The following is a 19,965-nucleotide window of genomic DNA, read 5'->3' as shown; positions in this document are numbered from 1 at the left end:
TGTCGGTCGGGAGAAGGTGTGTTTCTTGAAGCAGGCAGATGTGGGCTTCGGAGTTTTTGAGAAAGGACAAGACTGCTCGCCTTTTGGTGGGGTTGTTGAGCCCCTTAACGTTAAGGGACAGGATCTTAATATCAGTCGGCATAAGGGGAGATGCCCCTGGATCTGTAGACGCAGGAATGAGGGGCCAATTGCAAAGCCCATCAACCCATTTTGGCTGGGGTCGGGGGGGGGGGGGGGGGGAGGAGAAGTGAACCTTAAAACCCACAACAAGAAACTTACAACTGAAAACATGATTGATGAAGTTCACAAATGTACCGGGCAAACAGCCCTGTGGAGAGATGCGAGATGAAAGCAGGAGGAGCCTGCCGCACCGACCCTGCACCGAGCCCAGCCAGTCAAATCAATATGGAACATTATAGCAAACGTTACCAAGGTCGGTGCATTTCAGTCTGCAGTATTCGAATCCTCTGACAGAGATTGCAGCACAGCCGTACGTTCCTTACCGATGGTCTCCGGATCTGGACGGAGCCGCTGTGATGAGTTCCCAATGCACTTGCTGAATCGGAGCGACGTCCAGTGGGGGCATCTTTCTCTGGTGTGCCGCAATCCTCTCCCGGTAGATGAAGAAGTGACGAGGCCTCATAAAGAGAGCGAAGCTGACAAAGCCTGCCCTCCCTTTTAAAGATAAACCGAAATGGGTGGTCCCATGAGTAGGAGATGTCCTTGGAGCGCAAGAACGTCATCACAGGCCCGAAATCTCGTCGTTTCTGCAGAGTCGAGGCTGCAAGATCCTGAAAAAGAAGGGGCCTGCAGGAGCGAAAGTCTATGAGATGCTTAGCCCGCACCTCCCGCAGAATACATTCTTTGAGTTGAAAATCATGTACGCAGGTCAAAATATCCGGAGGAGGGGCTGTCGCAGGCCACTTGGGCCCCACGCGAAGTGTGCGATCCAACTTGATCCGTGGTTCCAGAGAATCCCCCAGGATATGATGAAATAGTTCTACAACAACGGCCTCAATATCTTGCCCATCCAAGCCTTGAGGAACCGCCCGGATCCTGATGTTATCCCGGCGGGATAACATCAGTGAGTTACATGGTTTAAATGTGATGACTGATGTACTGAAGAAATGGTGATTCATTGCAAGAGACATTGTGAAACACCAAGTCTCTTTGTGTCATCACCACTAAGTCACACGCTCAGGAAAGGGTACTTACTTTCTTAAGGTATTAGAGAATAATTGTATTTCATTATTGTTGGATTTACAAGCAGCTGCCACGCCAGGTCTACCTAGACATAAGCTTGGCAGTGATTCCAAGATACTGTCTGAAAAACCAGGTAACACTCTAGCCAAAAACCAAAGAAATCTGTTTAATGTCTGCATAGATTCCTCACTTCTTGCCTGTAGGGGTGATTGGACGTTGCTTTATGTTGGGAGCCCACCCTCCATTATCCAAGACCCTTAGAGCATTCAAGCTACCTGTTCCAACATTTCAAACCATACGCTGGGTCTGTACGCCACAGAAGTCCAGCTAGAGATTCAGAACTGCGTTGTACCTAGCAACAGTAGTTTGTATTACCAGAATCAGCAGGCAGGGCTTTTAGGCCATTATTATATAACAGAGTAAGCGACTAGCCGGATATGCCACTGTGTCTGACTTCTTCCTAACCTCCAAAGTGATAACTAAAATAAGCCAAATTGTAGTCTTTGCTCTTGTCACATATCTGTGCGTTCATCTGTCTTTTGTACTGCTCCCACCTGCAGTCCTCATCGTTTTGCTATCTGTTTCTTCTGCCTCATTGTGTGCTTGCTGCATTAAATCATCCTGCCCTTTTCATGTATATCCACTATCCTGTGTCTGTTCTCAGTTATTGGTCATATAAATGTGTCTAGGTGTAGAGTATTTTGTTGAGTTTTATGAAGGCAATGTATTGTGATGTATTTTTGGGAACTTTCTGTTCACTGGCTCACGTTAAGACTACTACCATTAGGTATTCCAGACTTGAAATCTTTTGATACCCTCAACTGGGACTCATCCATATACTTACATGATAAAATCAGGTTTTGCAGACCTTAAGCCGTTTTCTGAAAGCTTTCTTACCTTTTCCCCAACCCTTACACCAATATTTTAAGTTTTCAATTCAAGCCTTACGCCGGGATTTCTTTTGTTATTTATTTCATTCAGCAAACCTTTCTTGCTCAGATTCCTTTGTCTTTGTTCCCCGGTCAATGTTCAGTATTCTTTGGCCAGGTGTAGGCAGAGGACGTTAAGTTCCTATCACAATATTTCGTCTTCATCCTTAAAGCAGCTTTTACATTATCTTCTTCCAAACAGATTTACAGCAGATTGCAGATCAGTTCTTGTTAGTATATCTACAACACTATGTTTTATGTCTAGGTCTCTCCTCTTCTTATTTGCGTTCTCCATTGGGAGACAGTTTCTACCTTACAATAATTCAGTGTTGAACATCCTTTTTTATTCTTTTTTATTTCTATGTGAGCTGCCTGGTCACTACTTGATGAATGAATCCAGGCTCAACTAGCTAATAATCTATTATAATTAACCAGTATCTCTTCTGGCAGTCCCATTTCAGTGTATCCTGAAGATATGAGGACTCCATTTAGCTGCTTCATAGCACACCATGATTTAATCCAGGTCAATACAGACTCTGATGGCACAAGCAAACTTTGATTTTATGTCAGTTAAAAATGCATTGTGTGCCAATAACTATTACTCTTAATATCCTTGAACTGAAAGTCTTAATGCAGTTTTGCTGAGACAAGATTGTTATGAATGTGCACCCCCTTTTGTCCAAATATTGTTGCTGCCTTTTTACAGAGTGGGGGGGGATTTCCCTTAATATTCCCTCTCCTCATGTTGCATGGTCCCTCAGCTGAGCTGAGGAGGCACTGGACAGTTGAGATGGTAGAAGGGTGCTCTGCTTTTTAGGCTTCTTGTCTGCTACTATACCCACCACCACCTTTGCGTAAGAGAGTTGTAAAAAAGTAAAGTCTATGTTAGGGACAACAGCGAAAGGGATGTTTTCTAGACTTGCATGTGCCTGGGAAATCTGTAAGGGAACTACACTTCACAAAGTTTGTAGTTTGCACAAGAATATTTTCTGATCCAGGATGACCGTGGCTGCTGCCTTTTCTGGTTTGTCATCTTTTTGTCATTGGCTTTGGAGTAAACTGGATGGCAAAGTTCTAAGTTAGCAAACAAGCGTACTAATTCACCACCTCCAAGGAGAAAAACTTAGAATTCTAACTTACTACCGTTCAGTGACTCACTCCTCGGTCACCCTCAATGAAGCACAGTCATTGTACAATCCAGCTGTTCATCATTTATTAGGGACTGAAGATGTGATGCAAACATGAGTTTGATTCAAGTGCTTTATAGAACTGCACAGGTATGTTTGACGTTTCTGTGGTATTCTTGGGTTCTGGTGTCGTTAGGTGATTGTGTTCCCATGTGTACCGAAGGCATGTGGTTTGTGACTAAAACTTGACAAAGAATGTTACAACTGGTGCGCGCGGAATACTCACATTTAAATTCCAACCATAACAATGCGGCAGATATTAGAATGACCCCACATTACTGTGCGAGCGACCCCTCCCAAGATTGCCTGAGGCCCAGGCTTCAGAAAGAAGCCAGGCAGTGAGAAGGAGCAGTCCTTGGCCTTTCACAATAGGGCAATTGATGCAGTGACAAGGCCTTCTCCACATTTGTTATCCAGTTGTTGTTTTAAAAATAAAATAAAAAAGTTTTAAAAAGCTTCACAATTTGCGAGGCAGAGGTCACTGTGCACACAACCTATCCATTGACTGCGGTGTTAGTTTAGAGGTATGGACCTGACGGCACCAGTGCCTCCTCTTCACACTTGCCTAGGTTCTCAATGCACAGTTTAAAACAATATTCGAGCACACCAACTGCAGGGTGAATAGTGTCTGAGTTTGTTGTGTGTAATGGGAAACGTGTGTGGGTGTGATCAGCCATGGCACATGTATCTGGAGGTGACCGCAGGAGTGGACGACGTGTCTGGGTGTGTTCCCACCAGTGGCAAAGACAAAAAGCGCCTGGCTGATTCAGTGGATGGATGCTCCCCATGTTTCTTTGTCAGAGCTATTGTTCTTTTGCTTTTCAAGCGAGGCCATGCCTGTGGGGAGGTTGCTGTGCCGATACAGGGTAGTGCAACCGCCCGGGTGTTTTTATTGCATGGGGAAATATCGTCCAGAGGCATCTCTGTTCTCATTGATAAGTTGAAGCTAGAGGTTGTGTGATTGTCGGTGCCTTTGAAAGTCTTGGCGTTCCTGGAAACAGGGCCTCCTTTATCAGTCAGCCACTGAAGCTGACTGATTCCAGCAGGTTTATCAGAGGCATTGGTTTATAGAAAAACCTCCCCATGTAGCTAGATGCTGATCGAGCTGTGATGCAAGAGAGTAACCACTGAGTTTTCTTTTATGGCACCCTAATGGATTCTGCAGTAATATTTCTGCATGTATGTATTATGTCAGTCTGTATGGATCATATGCTAGGAGGCCTCATAATGTTTGTTCGGAATTGCTTCCTGTCACTGAATTAGCTAAATCTGCACTATCTTGGCAACCTTTCTTCAGAGATCCGCCATTCCAACGTCTTGAAAGCTAGGTCGATTACCTGATCAACTACTGTTGATGCGTTCAATGACAGGAGCATCTCATGTTAACAGATCAACCCTATTTCCATGCAGCAGAGCTCACTGTCACTTATATCACGAAGATGGCTGCCTTGTATATTTCAAGTTGTCGTGTACAGTGCACTTAACGTGGGGCTGAAAATAATCTATGTGTTTGTGCTTTCCTTGGTTTTGCTCTCTATGTTATCGATTAATTTGCACTTTAACACACTACAGGCGTCACGCTCCTCCACAAATAAATACATTAAAATGAATAAGAACACTTGAAACAACTACTAGTTCAGCTCTCTTATTGACTATAAGGAGTGGGTCTGTCTACTGATAGCACAATGTGCCCAGTTAAGATGTGCGGAGTACAAACTACAAAGTAATACAAATGTATGTACAAAACAGAGGTCATACACCCGAAACTAGTAAATGGCAGCTTCTTTTGGGAACTGCAAATGATAGATAGAAGTAAATCTTGCCACACCCATCCAGACCAGTGTCTATAATTCTAGAGCTAGCTTTCAAAACAAGATAAGCCGCCTAGCATTCCAAAAAGTAGCTAACAGGGTATCCGCTTAGCCATTTAGCAAACAGTCCTCCAAGTGACTGTCACACAAACCACACATGGGGCAGTCACGTACAGGCACAATATATCCCCCGCCCACATCAGCATACGCATAGATTGTCCTCGATAGCTCATAAAAATTGGCAATTTCTTAAAGGATAAATAATTGAATCGTATTGCTTTAATAACCTTTCTACTTCCTCAAGTTTGCTTGAAAATGCACCATTCGTCCACTCTTTTTTCAAAATTTTCTCGGGGGAGAACCCCCCTGAACACCCCTTAGATTGTTCAGGCTTGCTCGCTACGCTCACTCGCCGTAGTTCAGTACAACAAGAATTTTACGCCGCACCACTTTCAAATGTCACCAGCCGCCACTGGTCTTTATGAACCAAATCAAGGGGAAAAATTCAATGGAATATTAAAAGTGTTTTCTGCTTTCAGAAGTGCAATGCAAGATTGTTCCCCACTCCTATCCTAAAACACCTATAATTTACACACGTCAGAAAGACATTGCTGAAGGAGGACCTGGAGTACAGACACCGCATGCCCTTCTGTGTCCATCCATATTTTTATAACTAAATTAAATGCATAAAATTGCACGAAGGCACAAACACTCACTTGCTAAAAAGATAACAAAAGAAAAGTGCGCTGAATGTGTTCTAAATTTGGGAAAAGGAGCTGAGTTTCAGAACAAGAGAGAAGTGTATCTCAACATTTTAACTTTTTGAAATAATAAGTCGGAAGGAACTGTTGTGTGTAACATGTGTAATTTCACAGAATTATAATTAGATGGTTCTAAATTCAAAGCAATAAAGCAATAGGCTTTTGTGCACTATGAAAAAGTGGCTGCTCCATATTCTAGAGCAGAGATCTGTAACTGGGTAAGGTTTTACCGAACGAACACAGACAAACACTATGTGGACAGTTTTCATGTCTGAGAAGAAATGTATTTCAACTTGCTGGCACAAGTGCAAAAATGAGATCAGGAAATAAAGTGATTTCTTTATGAGCAACGTTTTTTCTGTAGTGTTTTTTAAGTAGCTCAGTTGAATTAAAAGCCTTGCATGTTTTTTTTGTTTTTCCACCAAGCATTTCCCGTTTGAGGTTTCGGATCAGACTAATCTACACAGAAATAATAGCGTATCTGTACATTTCAAGGGAAATCCTTTGTAATCTGGAGTTGGTTTAGGTGAGCTATTCATTCAGGAGCCTGTGCTGCATCAAGATTGTTTTAATGGTTAACCGAAATTAATATATTCTGAGAAAAGATTTCTAGATTGAGTGTTTTTGAGAATCATGGCTGATGAATTGCGCAATAAGAAATGTGAACTCTATAAAGCATATACAAGTGTTAGAGCAGGTTGTACCTCACAAATCTTTCCAGTAATGGACCCTGGGTCACGTAAGGGTAGTCAGTGGTCACTATTTTGTTCTCTAGACGTGGAAGCTTGTTTTTATCAGTCTCTCTTGGTTCAGTCACTCACTATTAATTTGCTTTCCTTTCGCTTGATTTCATCTTGAGAGGGTTTAAGTGAGGAGCATTTTATTGGGATCATGGCCCACCTTCTCGTCCCCAGCAATGAGTTAATCCAAATTCTGTTGCGTTGGCAGGGAGGAATCTCATGATGGGACCGGTAGAAGCAGTATTTCATGGGCTTCTGAAGGTGTATGTACTTTATGATTTGTGCCGGATGCCTATCTCCATAACGTGTGCTCTGAACTGGTGCCTCCCTCTGCAGTGTAGTCGGAGACAGGTTTTGCTAGAGGTAAAGAGTGGGCCCCTCAAATGTGATTACCCCAATCTCCCAGGCAGCAGACAATCTCTTCTTTCCGTTTGAAATGGTATTCACATGGTAGAACATCTGACTGGGACTATGTCAGCAGATTTCCCAACTAGGTGTGTGCTATTTAGCTGGACATCTTCTGTTAAAGGATCAGGGAGGACGTGATGAAAAAGGTGATTGACATAGTCCTCCATAGTGTCTACTCCAATCTTATTGGGTATGCCTTTGATATGCATGTTTGAACATCATGATATATTTTTCAGGTCCTCTAGGTGCCTCTGTAAGTCTATTTTTTTTATTGCAAAGCTCCACTTCCGCTTTCCAAAAGGCCTCCAGTTCTTCCTCTCTAGAGTCCCCTGCAGTCTACAGCGTGAAGACCTGTTGTTCCACTTCTCCCTATTCCTATCGGATGTCCTTTATTTCCTTGGTGATATCTTCCCTCAATCCAGCAATATCACTGCTGAGCTTGCCAAAATGTTCCTCCTTAAAGGTGCATGTAAGAGGAGCTTTCATCAAGCTATGTGCAGATCTGTATAAGGAGGGTTCTTACCTATATCCAAGCCCTTCTTGTGTTTCTTGCCCCCCTCTCGCCTCAGTTTTCCTTGTAGATGCTTTGTTTAGCAGTTCTTTTCAGATTGCATCCTTTCTATGCTTGGTGTAAGACGTAGTGGAAGCAGTTGGTTTGTTCGGGTGTGAAAGAAGGCAGCCGATCTGGTCACCTCAGTAGTAAGGTGGGTGATCAGGTGTTGGGTAGAACACCTTTCTAAGATCTTTACAGCCTCCTGGTCGCAGTGTACACATATCTAGGGCTCCTGTTGTCCCCCAAACGTCCGTCTGTTGCACACCGTGCTCTGTGATGCAGTCCCTGCCGCTCAGTGTGGGCCTCCACTCCCACAGCCCCAGCTCCTGGGCTCACTAGACGTCAATGGAGTGACTTCACCAGGTGTGCTCAGGTACTCCTAAAATACCACAGTGTGGCCGGCAGCCACATCGGGTGTCTCGAGGAGGAGGGACACAGTCAGCCTGCAGACACAGTGGTCGCCCGTGCACCCAAATCTGCCCTCTTTGGCCACGCTTCGCGCCTGGTGGCAGCGCATGGCACCAATTTAGAGGGCACCAGTGATCTTACCCCTATTTAGTGCTTTCCTGCATTTTGCTGGTTTCACACTGTCACTGCACCCAGCGTCGAGCTGCCGGTTCGCATCCGTGCAGTCCTTGCTCCCCAGCCCAATCGCTGCTCTGCACTGTGACCCATGCCTGGATTCTTTGGGTTCTGCAGGTTTCAGTGAAGGGGCCTACTCCCTTCTAGGTTCAGGCAGAGGCATACATTCTGTGGGGAGGATCCCGTTTCGACTGCCGTCCTATTATGTAACTGCCATTTACTCAATGCTGGCTGCCTGCCTCACAGTCAAAGTCGTGGTACAGGGCTACCGGAGTACTTTCCAGCAGGAGTTCCTTATCTCACAGCCTATACCTCCTTGACTTCTGGTTTGGCGGCCCTAGGAGGTAAGTAGTGCAGGATCGGGTGTTGAGCATGGAGAAAGAACTCCTACTCCGCCGCCATCTTGGGCACACCTCGGTAACTCCTTTTTTAAAGGATCTTCTAAACTGCAGGGCTGTCATTGCCTTTGCCCTCATGGTATCCTTCTTTATCTGTCATTCACTGCCACTCAAGACTTTACCAGGTGAAGGACCTACTTCTACTCAATGCCTGTACCTCCTATTTGAAACCAGAAACTCTTATCCAGGCATGCCACCTTAGAATAGGCCATTGCACATTTGTCTACTAGATGTGTCCGCTGCATCCAGGGATGATTTTAGACCAGCGTTAGCTATTGTCTGTCAGCTTTTGCACTCTTCTTGTAATGATCATAGATGTGTTGCATCAGGTTCTTTTATTTTTTCTGATGGCGGTCCAGTGGATATTGAAGCACTGACCCTCTTCCTAACAATGGGGACAATTATGTAGTCTGATGGAGCATTACCCTTGACCTATACAGTATCCTGTGTACAATGCATCAATTATTTCTCCCCTCTCTGCATGACTGTCTTAGAAGTCACTGGCTCTATGAAAGACTCTTCGGCTGATACATAATGCTGGGCAGCATCAGTAGATACTTGTTTTTTCTTTGGGGTTGAAGGACAAGTTACTTACCTTCAGTAACGCCTTATCTGGTAGAGACATGATCTAGTCGCGGATTTCTCATCTTTGAACTTTCAGGCGTTAGGCTGGATCTGGAAGATTTTTTTAGCAGTACCCCTGCGCGCCAGTAGGTGGCGTCAGTCTCCCCCGGGTGATGTAATCGGCGTTGTGTTCGTCATTGTCATGACGTCCGCGTCGTCAATATAACCGCCATTCTGGCGCGTTGACGTCAGTACTTTTCACGACTTTCTACAACGCAGAACCATGAAGTGAACATCTATGGCCCTGAAGGGGGAACATCCCTGACACTTAAAAAACATGCCGCAGCATGGGGAGGATGGATGGGTCGGTAAGGAATCTGCGGCTAGATCAAGTATCTACCGGATAAGGCATTACGAAAGGTAAAAACTTGTCCATTTGATAAATACATCTAGCCGCAGACTCCTTACCTTTGAACAGATACCCAAGCAATACCATCCTCGGAGGAGGGCCTGCTGAAAGGTTTAGACCAGAACATCCTGCAAGACAGGGCGACCGAACAGGCCTTCTCTGCTAACCTGGGAATCCAGGCAATTGTGTTTGGCAAACATGTGCAGCAATGCCCATGTGGCTGCTTGGCAGATATCAAAAACGGGGACATCACGCTGGAGAGCCGTGGTGGCCGCTTTTGCCTTGGTGGAATGGGCCCTAAGCCCTTCAGGGGGATCTTTCTCCGCTAAGGCTTAGCAAATTTTTATACAGAGGATATCCCAACGGGATATAGTCTTCTTTTGGAGAGTACGCCCTTTCTTTGCACCCACGTACCCTATTAACAGTTGATCATCCACCCGGAACTCTTTGGTTCGATTGAGAGAGAACTATAACGCTCTTTTTGGGTCCAGACGATGGAGACGCTCCTCTTCCTTGGAGGGCTGCGGTGGTGCATAGAAGGTGGGAAGAGCAACGGACTGTCCCATGTGAAAGGGTGTCACCACATTAAGGAAAAGAGCACCACTTTATCCGGGAAGACTGTCAGGTAAGGTGAGACTGTCAGGCAGATCGCCGGGCACCGGCCTACATCACCCACTCACCCCATAGTTGGGCTTCTGCTCCTCTTCCTAACGACCCTTCTCAGCCATCCAGTTGTCGACCCTCACTGTCGGATAGGGATATCCATTCTCTCCTACTTTCCTACGATCCTGCACATTCCTCCAACATATCCAACTTGCAACAAATTGATTACATCACCACTGATCCCTTCATGGAACCTAGGCTAAACACTAGAGCATTAAATGAGAATAACCTCACGAAGGTCACCACTACATTATCATCACCAATGGACGCCAGCACAAAGCTCAGATGCGTGCTCCTAAACTGTAGATCGGCAGTGAAACATGCTGCGGACATTGCCAACATCATCCTTGCACAGGACCTGGACCTTGAAATGCTGACTGAAACATGGCTAAATGACTCAGCTGCTCCCATCCTGGACATTTTAGTGCCTCCTAACTATGATATCATTCGGTTGGACAGAGCAAGTGGTCAGGGTGGAGGCATAGCCTGCTTACATCGTAGAAAGCTAATTGTGAAAGCACTACAATCGGACCTCCTGCCGTCCTGTGAATACCTATGCATTTAAGTGGCTGGCAGCAACAATCATCCATGCAAACTGCACACGTTCTACAACCCGCCTCGAGACAACCTTCCCTTCACTGAACAGATCATGGACATCATCTCGGCGAACGCTGATTTCCATGGCACTCAGATCTTCCAGGGAGATTTCAACCTGCATTGGAACAATGTGAATGATGAGGTGGTCAATAGCCTTAAAACCTTACTACTGGACTTCAATCTAATCCAAATCTGTGACTGCCCTACTCATAGTAAAGTAGCAACCTTAGATCTTGTCATTGGTAAGCCCAACTCCATCTGTTTGGATTCGATTCTCCCATGTGATTGGACCGACCACTACTGCATCACCTTCCTCATCCGGGAGTTGGTAAGAGTTAGTAGAGCCCAGCCAAAGAACCCCAAACAACTGAAAATATGCCTACGGAAGATCAACTTGCATGATCTGAATGTGCTCTAGGATGACATCCTGCCCCCTCCCATGAACATGTCGGATGTACATGACCTTACGGACCATTATAACCGCTCAATGACCAATGTTTTAGACTCGGTTGCGCCTCTACAGCTTAAAAGACTGTTCTCCAAACCCTGGTTTAATGACAGTCTTAATTCCGAGAGTGCCACTAGCGACCTGTGATTAATTTGCTGACTTCTTCACTGATAAGACCGCTAAATTCGAAGCTCAACTACGCTCTGCACACAAACAACTATCATTCAGGCCGCTGAACACCCTCCCACCTACTGGGTTGCTTGTCACGGTCCCAGTGCAGCCCTACCTCCCCAAAAACAACGCATCCTGGAGCCTGTTCCAATCCTTGGATAAAAGCACCATACGCAAAACGCTGGCTACTCTGAAACCATCTAATCACTAGAACGACCCCCTGCCATCGAACCTCTTCTCCGAAGTTGGAACCTCCCTACTCCCTCTTTGGACTAAGATCGTCATGCATCACTTTGGCAAGGTGCTATTCCGGATTGCCTAAAAGCGGGTCAAGTTACCCCGATCCAAAAGAAACCATCTGCAGATCACATGGACCTTCACAACTTTCGCCCAATCTCTAACATCTCCACGCTGGCAAAGCTCCTGGAGAAATGTGTTCTCGCCATACTCAGCAACCACATTGATCACTTCCAACTCCTCGGCCAGTATCAATCTGGTTTTCGCCCTGGTCACATTACTGAATCGGCGTTAATTCACATTGTAGATGATGTGCTAAGAATGTTGGATCAAAATGAATCTTGCCTTCTAAACCTTCTCGACCTTTCGTCAGCATTTGACACTGTCAAACACGATAACCTAGTTGACCTCCTGGAACATAGAATGGGGCTGTCTGGGCCTGTACTAAACTGGTTCTCCTCATTCCTTCATGATAGATCTCAAACCTTCAAGGTAACCCTTCCCTGGTCACGCTGGGGGTCCCTCAGGGTTCAGTGCTCTCACCCACGCTCTTCAACCTGTTCATGGAGCTTTTGACAGAAATTCTGAAATCATCCAGCATTTACTATCACATGTATTCGGATGACACCCAACTAAACTTGAAGATCGCCTCCCTTGAGGACATCTGGTCCCTCAATTCAGTCCTACTGGAAACTCAAAGCTAGCTGACACGCAACCACTTGAAGTTAAATGATCTCAAAACAGAATTCCTAATTATCGCACCACCAAAGCAATCTTCGGTCATCGAACAATGGTTGAATCATCTCACTGCTCTTAACTGTAGGTCGAACCTTGTTAATTCTGCAACCTCTCTGGGACTTATGTTAGACAAAAGTCTGAACATGAAAAGGCACATCAGCTCCCTCTCGAAAGGAGCGAACTTCCAACTCAGCATTCTAAGGAAACTCAAACCTTACCTCCCTGCTCATGACCTAAAGGTGGCAGTGCAAGCCTTAGTGTTATCAAAGCTGGACTATGGTAGCGCAACCCTTTGTGGCCCACCTAGAGTGAAGACTGCTCCTCTTAGGGCTGCACTCAACTCAGCTGCTAGGCTCGTAACAGGCACCAAAATATATAGCCATATCACCCCGGACCGTTTGTCCTTGAACTGGCTGCCTTATGAAGATCGGATACAATTAAAGATTGCCTGCATGGCACACAAAGCCATTCACTTCAATACCCCTTTGTACCTCGCTCAGAAACTGGAGCTCTCATGTGGCGAGAGAGTCTCCAGAAGTGCCAGACCCTATTGCTCAAACGGCAAAAATTAAAGAAGAAAAAAAACCATAATTGAGCCTTCGCCGGTATAGCACCGAGGATTTGGAACTCCCTCCCCTCTGAAGTCAGGGTGAACCCTTCCATTGTCCTCTTCAAAAAGGAAGTCAAAGGGCTCTTGATGAAGAAATTTCTGCCTCTGACTGGCTATTCAAGTGGATACTGAGGTCACAGTCACAGTTCTGTGGCCCAGGTGATATGGTCACGAGATTCCCTTTGCTCTATATGACTTTGTATCTTCTGCTTTGTGGATTCTGTTTTGATTGCATGCATCTGTATTCCTCATGATGTATTAATTGTAAAGCTCTCCGATACCCCCGGTGGTCATGTTCGCGCTATAGAAAACTTTTAAAATAAATAAATGAATAAATAAATAAAATAAAAGGAGGCTGTGATGACAGTGCCTGCAGTCCGCGCACACTCCTGGCAGATGTTACTGCCACTAAGAAGGCTGTTTTGCTGGTGAGCAGCCATAGAAGGCAGTTGTGTAGCGGCTCCAATGATGCGCACATCAGAAAGTGAGAACCAAATTAAGGTCCCACTGTGGCGTAATAAAGGGTGAAGGGGTAAACAAATGCATTAACCCCTTCAAGAATCTCTGCACGAGAGGTGTTTTGAACAGAGAAGTCAGATCAGGCGGTGAAGAATGGAGGAAAGGGCCGAAAGATAGCCCTTCAAGGTTCCCACAGCAGATTCCTGCCAGGCCAAGGAAAGTGTAAACAGGAGGACATCAGATAAGGATGCAGATAGACCGGTCTGTACAATATTTACAACATTTGTTCCATCAGCAGACATATACTGATTTTATGGAGGGATGCCTGGCTGCCAAAATAATCTCACAGACTTCAGGAGGGAGGTAGAAAGCTGTCAACTGTCACCGCTCAATCTCCACGCAAGGAGGCGCAGAGTGAACAGGTTTGGGAGGAGGACCCTCCCCTGCTGCGACAGAAGATTATCCCAAAAGGGCAACCTGACTCTCTGTACCCAGTCCAGAGCCACAAGAATAACTTGTGCTCGGTCGCTCCTGATCTTCTTGAGCACTCTGGACAGGAGTGGTATGGGGGGAAAGGCGAATAGGAGGCCTGAGCTCCTTAGCCAACACTGCAGGTCTCACGCAGTGCCCTCTGTAATCTGAACCAGGTCAGTGAGATTTCCTCAATGCTATGCTTAATGGAATTTCGGGTCCCACTACAGAACCCACATGTGCCATCACGCATGGGTCACTAGCAGGATGCCACAAAACCCAACAGCCTCCGAGTCATTGTTGCCGAAATCCACAAGAGGCCCAAACCTCGGTGTCATGGCCTGAATATCCTGGGCTCACCATTCAGGAGGATAGGCCCGAAACTGCATCGTATCCAAAACCGCTCAAATGAAAGCGCATCTGAGAAGGGGGTCACGTGTGAATTCTGCATGTTGATAGTGCACACCATCGAATACAGGAGTCTCGCAGTAGTCTGAAGGTGGGAGACAACTGTTTGGGACGAGCCGGTCTTCAACAACCAGTCGCCGAGAAAGGCAAATACTGGAATCCCTGATCTCTGTAGATGGGCTGCGACCACCGCCATCACCTTTGTGAACACCCGAGGGGTGATGGTGAGGCCAAAAGGGGAGCACTGCAAATTGAAAGGGCTTGTGACCCACCGAAAACCGAAGGTAGAAAATATGGGCAGGCAGGACGGGGATATGAAAATAGACCTCCTGCAAGTCCAACTCTACCATCCAGTCTCCAGGGTCCAGGGCAGACAGGACCTGAGCTAGGGTGAGCATCTTGAAATTCTCCTTTTTGAGGAAGTAGTCGAGGGCTCTGAGGTCTAGGATAGAACGAAGGCCTCCATTCTTCTTTGGGACCAGAAAATAGCGGGAATAACCACAGTCTATTTCTGGCCCAGGAACCCCTCTCTATAGCTCCCTTGGCCAAGATAGTCTTGACTGCCTTGCGGAGCAGGGCAAGGTGATCCTCCGTCAGCCGATCGTATACTGGAGGCATGGATGGAGGGGTAGTCTCCAACGGAAAGGAGTAACCCCTTCGGACAATTTGCAACACCCATCTGTCCGACGTGATGTCTCGCCAGTGATGGAGATGATGGCGTACTCTGCCACAAACTGGCTGTAAATAATTCTGGAGGATCGGACTAGGAAGGTTTTGCGGGGGAGGAGGGGATCGTGGCTTGATTTCTCACAGAGACTTGTAGGACCCCAGGTCGGAATAGGGTTGGCGCGGTTGATAGCCCCTTCCGTATCCACGAAAGGAGCGAAAAGCAGATGCGGCCGGGGGAGTTGTGGTGAGGCCCAAGTCCTTGAAATGCTCGAAGGCGGCATGTTCATGAGGTTAGCTTAGGCATCCCTCGAAAATCCAGACGTTCCCAGCTAGGCATGGCGATGGACGGCCACCATAGTTGTAATCGCTCTACCCTGCGAGTCTGTTGTGCCCAAGCCACATCTCTCCCGGGGGAAACACTACCATAGCAAATGATGCCCCCTCCTCTGTAGCCAGGGTAGGTGGAGACAGCATGCCAGAGTCTGGGGAGGTGTCCAAACCATTGGCATCACCCAGTTCCTCATACCAGTCCATCTCTTGTGTATGCTAGATTTCTAAAGGATCATGTCCCCCTCCCAATCCTCTTCATCCATCCCAGCCCTTCAAAATAGGGCAGGTTGAACGACATGGCACCATACAGCTCAGTCGGCACTGGTCTCAGTGCTGGAGGACGCCTGACCGGCTCCATGTTGTCGGGTATGAGGTTTGGGGAGACGCCACCGGTGGGCGCCAGTGACGCATAGGACCTCGGCGCTAGATGCGGCGCCGGGTAAGGTCGCTGTGGAGGTGCGACAGGCGCTGGTCCAGACCAGGGAACAGGTCCAATCGGAGGCAATGGCACCAGGGCCGGAGTCGCAGGCGCGGAACCCAAGGGGACTCCTCCATTATCTGAGCCTGCAGGGCCCGAAGGCATGCCGGCAGGGTCAGACCGCCCAAATATGGCACACATGGCATCATAAAACTCTTTAAGCTCGGTGGGGGCCGCTCCCGGACTCGGAAAGGCAAGGAAGCGCATAGTCGGCCCAGGCATCCGCTCCGCAGAGCGAAGACTCGAACGCCAAGGTTCCTCCGCTGCATCATGAGATCAGTGGGGTGAATTCGAAGTACGCTTCGACTTCTTGTTCTTTTTGTGGTGCCTCTTACCCGATTCCCTGGAGCGGTTTTCGGAACTTCTTCTCAACCGAGACCGGGATCAAGACCGATGAGGCGACCTCCACTGTGCCGGGTCGCAAGCAGCTTTGCGGACTGCTGCCTCAAAGTCTTCAGCGCAATGGCACGGCACTCGGAGCACAACTTCGAGTCGTGATAGCACTCTAGACACCAGAGACACACTAAGTAGTGTTCTGTGACCGTCATGGCATGGTGATAGGCGCCACACAGCTTGAACCCCGACGTCTTCTTACTCAACATGACTCCTACAAACCAAAAGAAGTCAACAAAAAGTTGCAAAAAGCCTGTTAAAAAAAGAAAGGGGATAGCTCTCTTCAAAGGATCAGCGCTGGCTGGCACAGAACGAAAAGAACTGACGTCAGCGCACCGGTGTGGCGGTTATATTGAGGACGCGGACGTCATCACGAACACAACGCCGATGACGTCACGCGGAGTCGACCGATGCCCCCTACCGGCGCGCAGGGGTACTACTAAGAAAAATCTTCTGGATCCAGCCTGACACCTGAAAGTTCAAAGGTAAGGAATCTGCAGATAGATGTCTCCCTCAGATATAGAGGCTCTAGCAAGAAGCATGCTGCTGCCTGTTGTTCCTCTAGTTGTACCCCAGATATGTCAATTGCCCTATTTTATAAAAAGCATAGTACATATGGAAATCACCTGGTAAATCCGCGACCAGATCTAGTCTCCTGTGTGTGTCTAGACATTAAAAATGGGGGCTGGTCAATTTCATCAATGGGGTATTCTGACTCAATACAGAAAAAAATAAAACAAACAAACAATATCTCACTAACAGTAAATTAGAAACGGAAAAAACTGCATAACAGGAACTGGTTTAGCCTTGGCCTGATGCAAGTATTCATTTTTTTATAAATGGACTTAAAAGGCTGATCTTGCATACACATTTAAAACAAACATAGATTATAATTGGGCAGAATTTGGCACATAAAGTAAAGCATTAGCAATTGCAGGCAAGTGCGTAGATGTGTATTCACGTCCTTTCATCCACAGTTGTGAGCACACATGTTGATACGTGTATATGTTTCCTTAAAGGAGTACCAGACTGAACCTTCAGAAATCATAAGACCTAAGTCTCTCCAAAAGGGACAAACACCTTCCAAAAAGTTCTTTAATTTGGTTAAAAACGGGGCTCCCATTTTTAGCGAATCACACCAAATTTGTTGTTTTTATAAGCACCAGTTTCCTGCAGGTGTTCTCACAACCATGGGTAAAAGGGTATAAATTCACATCTACATTTCAGCTCACAACTGCCATTGTGAACAAATATATCAGTTGGCAATGACGATCAATTCATTTTTGACTCAGTTTTTGCTTGCTTTACGTACCTTTCACATTGGTATTCCGCCTATTGCACTGCCTTTGTGTACACACATTACATAGTAATTTATTGTTCTCACACAGTTTTTCATTACGTGTAAACTGATATAAGCAGCTTTCCACAGAACACTCGTCTGTATTTATAGTGTTCCTGTCTGCCAGGGTGCAAAATGCTGTTTCTGGATCCTCATTTACTACTTCGTATAATTTTGTCTCAGATATATGAGAGCTGGCGTTTTCTTGTTCTTCACTAGCATTACACATCACTCCCAATTGTAGTTTGTCAAAACCGTTAACTAGGTCATTTATCGCTTCATTGTCTCTTTCCACACTTGGACTGCCTTTTTCCTTTGGACTGCCTTTTTCCAAATTTGGACTGCCTTTTTGACTGTCTTTTTCCAAACTTGGACTGCCTTTTTCCAAACTTGGACTGCCTTTTTCCAAACTTGAGCTGCTGCCATCCAAACCAGTACTGCCTTCTTCCAACGTTCGGCCGTTTTCATTCAAATGAGGGTTTCCTTCTTCCAAAAAGAGGTTTTCGTTTGCCAAGCACTGAATATTCTTGTCCAAACTAGGCACGATCTCTTCCAAACTTGAGTTGACTTCTTCTAAATTTGGAACATTACTGATTCTGTCTAAATTGGTGCTGCCTTTATCTTCTTTCACACACGGGCTTCTTCCTTCATTGTACAGACTGTCCCTTTCGAGACATTTGTTGCTGTCTCTTAAACACAGACAACTAGGTTTCAAACATTGGTGGCTTTCTTTCAAACATGGACTATTTTCCAAACACGAGCTGAATTCATTTAAACATGGCAGACTTCCTTCCACTAAAAGCAGAGATGGGTCTTCCTCTAAAGCTGAGCAGTCTTTGCCACTGCATGGAATATCCTCGTCCACACAATGGTGAGTTCTTTTCAAATGTGGACTGACTTTTTCCAAACACGTAGGGCTTTTTTCTCTTGAAAACGAGTCACCTTCTAAACAGCAGTTTACTTTTTTCAAACATGCGGGCTCACACTCATCTAAAGGTGGGTTTCCTTCTCCCAAACTCAGGGCACTTTCATCCGAAATAGGGCTGCTGTTGTTTTTGACAACCTCACTTGTAGCAGCTAAGATTTGTGAAGAGTCTTCTGTTTGGATTACCGTTTCAACACTAGGCTGCAATTGACAGTTTCCATTTTCAGCTCTTAGTGTATCAGTCTCATTCTCTTTATTTATAAGAATCAAGCTTTGTTCTACACTTTGAACTAGATCTTCCAACTCCTCTTTGTATTTATTATTTTCTAAACAAGAGCCTGGTTTTGACTGTTCTGCATAACCATCCTGATGTACTTCTGAATCACCTTCTGCAGTAGCAAGATCACTCAGCTGAAGCACCTTGAATTGTCTACGTTGGTTCTGAAAAGAGAAATATTTACATTGATAAACTGTGTGAAAGTTCAGAAACTTCCTATCAAAATAAATGAAAGACAGATCACAATGAGATGATGCTCACAAATCAGCGTTCACAATGCGAAAATTTAAACATTTAGCTGACACAAAATCATAATTTAGAGTTGAGAAATTTAAAAGTGCTTTGTAGGTTTCAAAAACAAAACAGAAGATATTTCATATAAACATTACAAAAAGGAAGATATGAAATCTTGCATTACAACAAGATCCATCGGGACACTTCTGAATCACCTTGCCATTGTTGGAACCATTATAGCCATGGAAAACCTGATCGTCAATCAATCTGGTACTCGTCGGTCCAGTTAATGTAAAAACTAGGGGCTCTGTGAGGATCTAGGCAGTGCAGACTCTCCTCCTCTTTGGTGGGATGACAGGGCAGGCAGTGTGTTGGCAGAGTGTTGTGCTGACCCTCGTAATAAGGGATGACCACCTTTTGCAGGACAAAAGCCTTGAGCCTAAGAACCAGCTTGTCAGGAACAAATGTGGAGAACGAAAAGACAATGCTTGCAGCTCACTAACACGCCACACCAAATTAATGAGGATTAAGAACTCAGCCTTTAAAGTAAGCAGCTGCAGAGGAAACTGTGCATAGGCTTAAAGGGTGAAGCCATCCAACTGTGAGCATCTAGTTAAGGTTCTAGTGAGTCATAACAAGGTGGGGGGTCGGAGGAGAACAAAGGGGTCAACACCTTCAGAAAAAAACTATTTTAGGACACCTAAAGAAGGCAGGGCTAATAAAGAAAAGCCAAAAGGGCTCACAACTATCCAGTAACTGTGCCGACGGCAAAGCTTGCTGGGCAAAGAAAAGCGCAAAGCAAAATACATTGGATCAGCTTGCCTTGAGGTGGTCTACTTCTGCTTTAGTGCACCAAGAAACAAAAGGGTCAGAATAAAGTGATCTGGGAAAAAAGTGATGAGCTGATGAAATCACATCCGCCATCTCAGCAGGCAGATCAACGGAACTCAACTGCCCTGTTCAGGCATGAAGG

The 19,965-nt window shown here is 45.8% G+C and overlaps 1 protein-coding gene across 3 annotated transcripts in view; it reads right to left on the bottom strand.

Annotated features, from left to right (window-relative positions):
• Positions 1 to 19,965, bottom strand: part of USP16 (ubiquitin specific peptidase 16) — a 337,101-nt gene that overhangs the window by 78,103 nt on the left and 239,033 nt on the right. For 2 of the 3 annotated variants that reach the window (XM_085623085.1, XM_085623084.1), the window contains exon 14: positions 17,530 to 18,922. In XM_085623085.1, the coding sequence (XP_085479211.1) occupies positions 17,530 to 18,922 (1,393 nt within the window). The remainder of the gene's footprint in view (positions 1 to 17,529; positions 18,923 to 19,965) is intronic. The other variant, XM_085623086.1, reaches the window with a different exon arrangement.

Source organism: Triturus cristatus, chromosome 8 (assembly GCF_964204655.1).
Source record: "Triturus cristatus chromosome 8, aTriCri1.1, whole genome shotgun sequence".
Lineage (NCBI taxonomy): Eukaryota > Metazoa > Chordata > Amphibia > Caudata > Salamandridae > Triturus > Triturus cristatus.
This window is presented reverse-complemented; position numbering and strand designations above follow the sequence as displayed.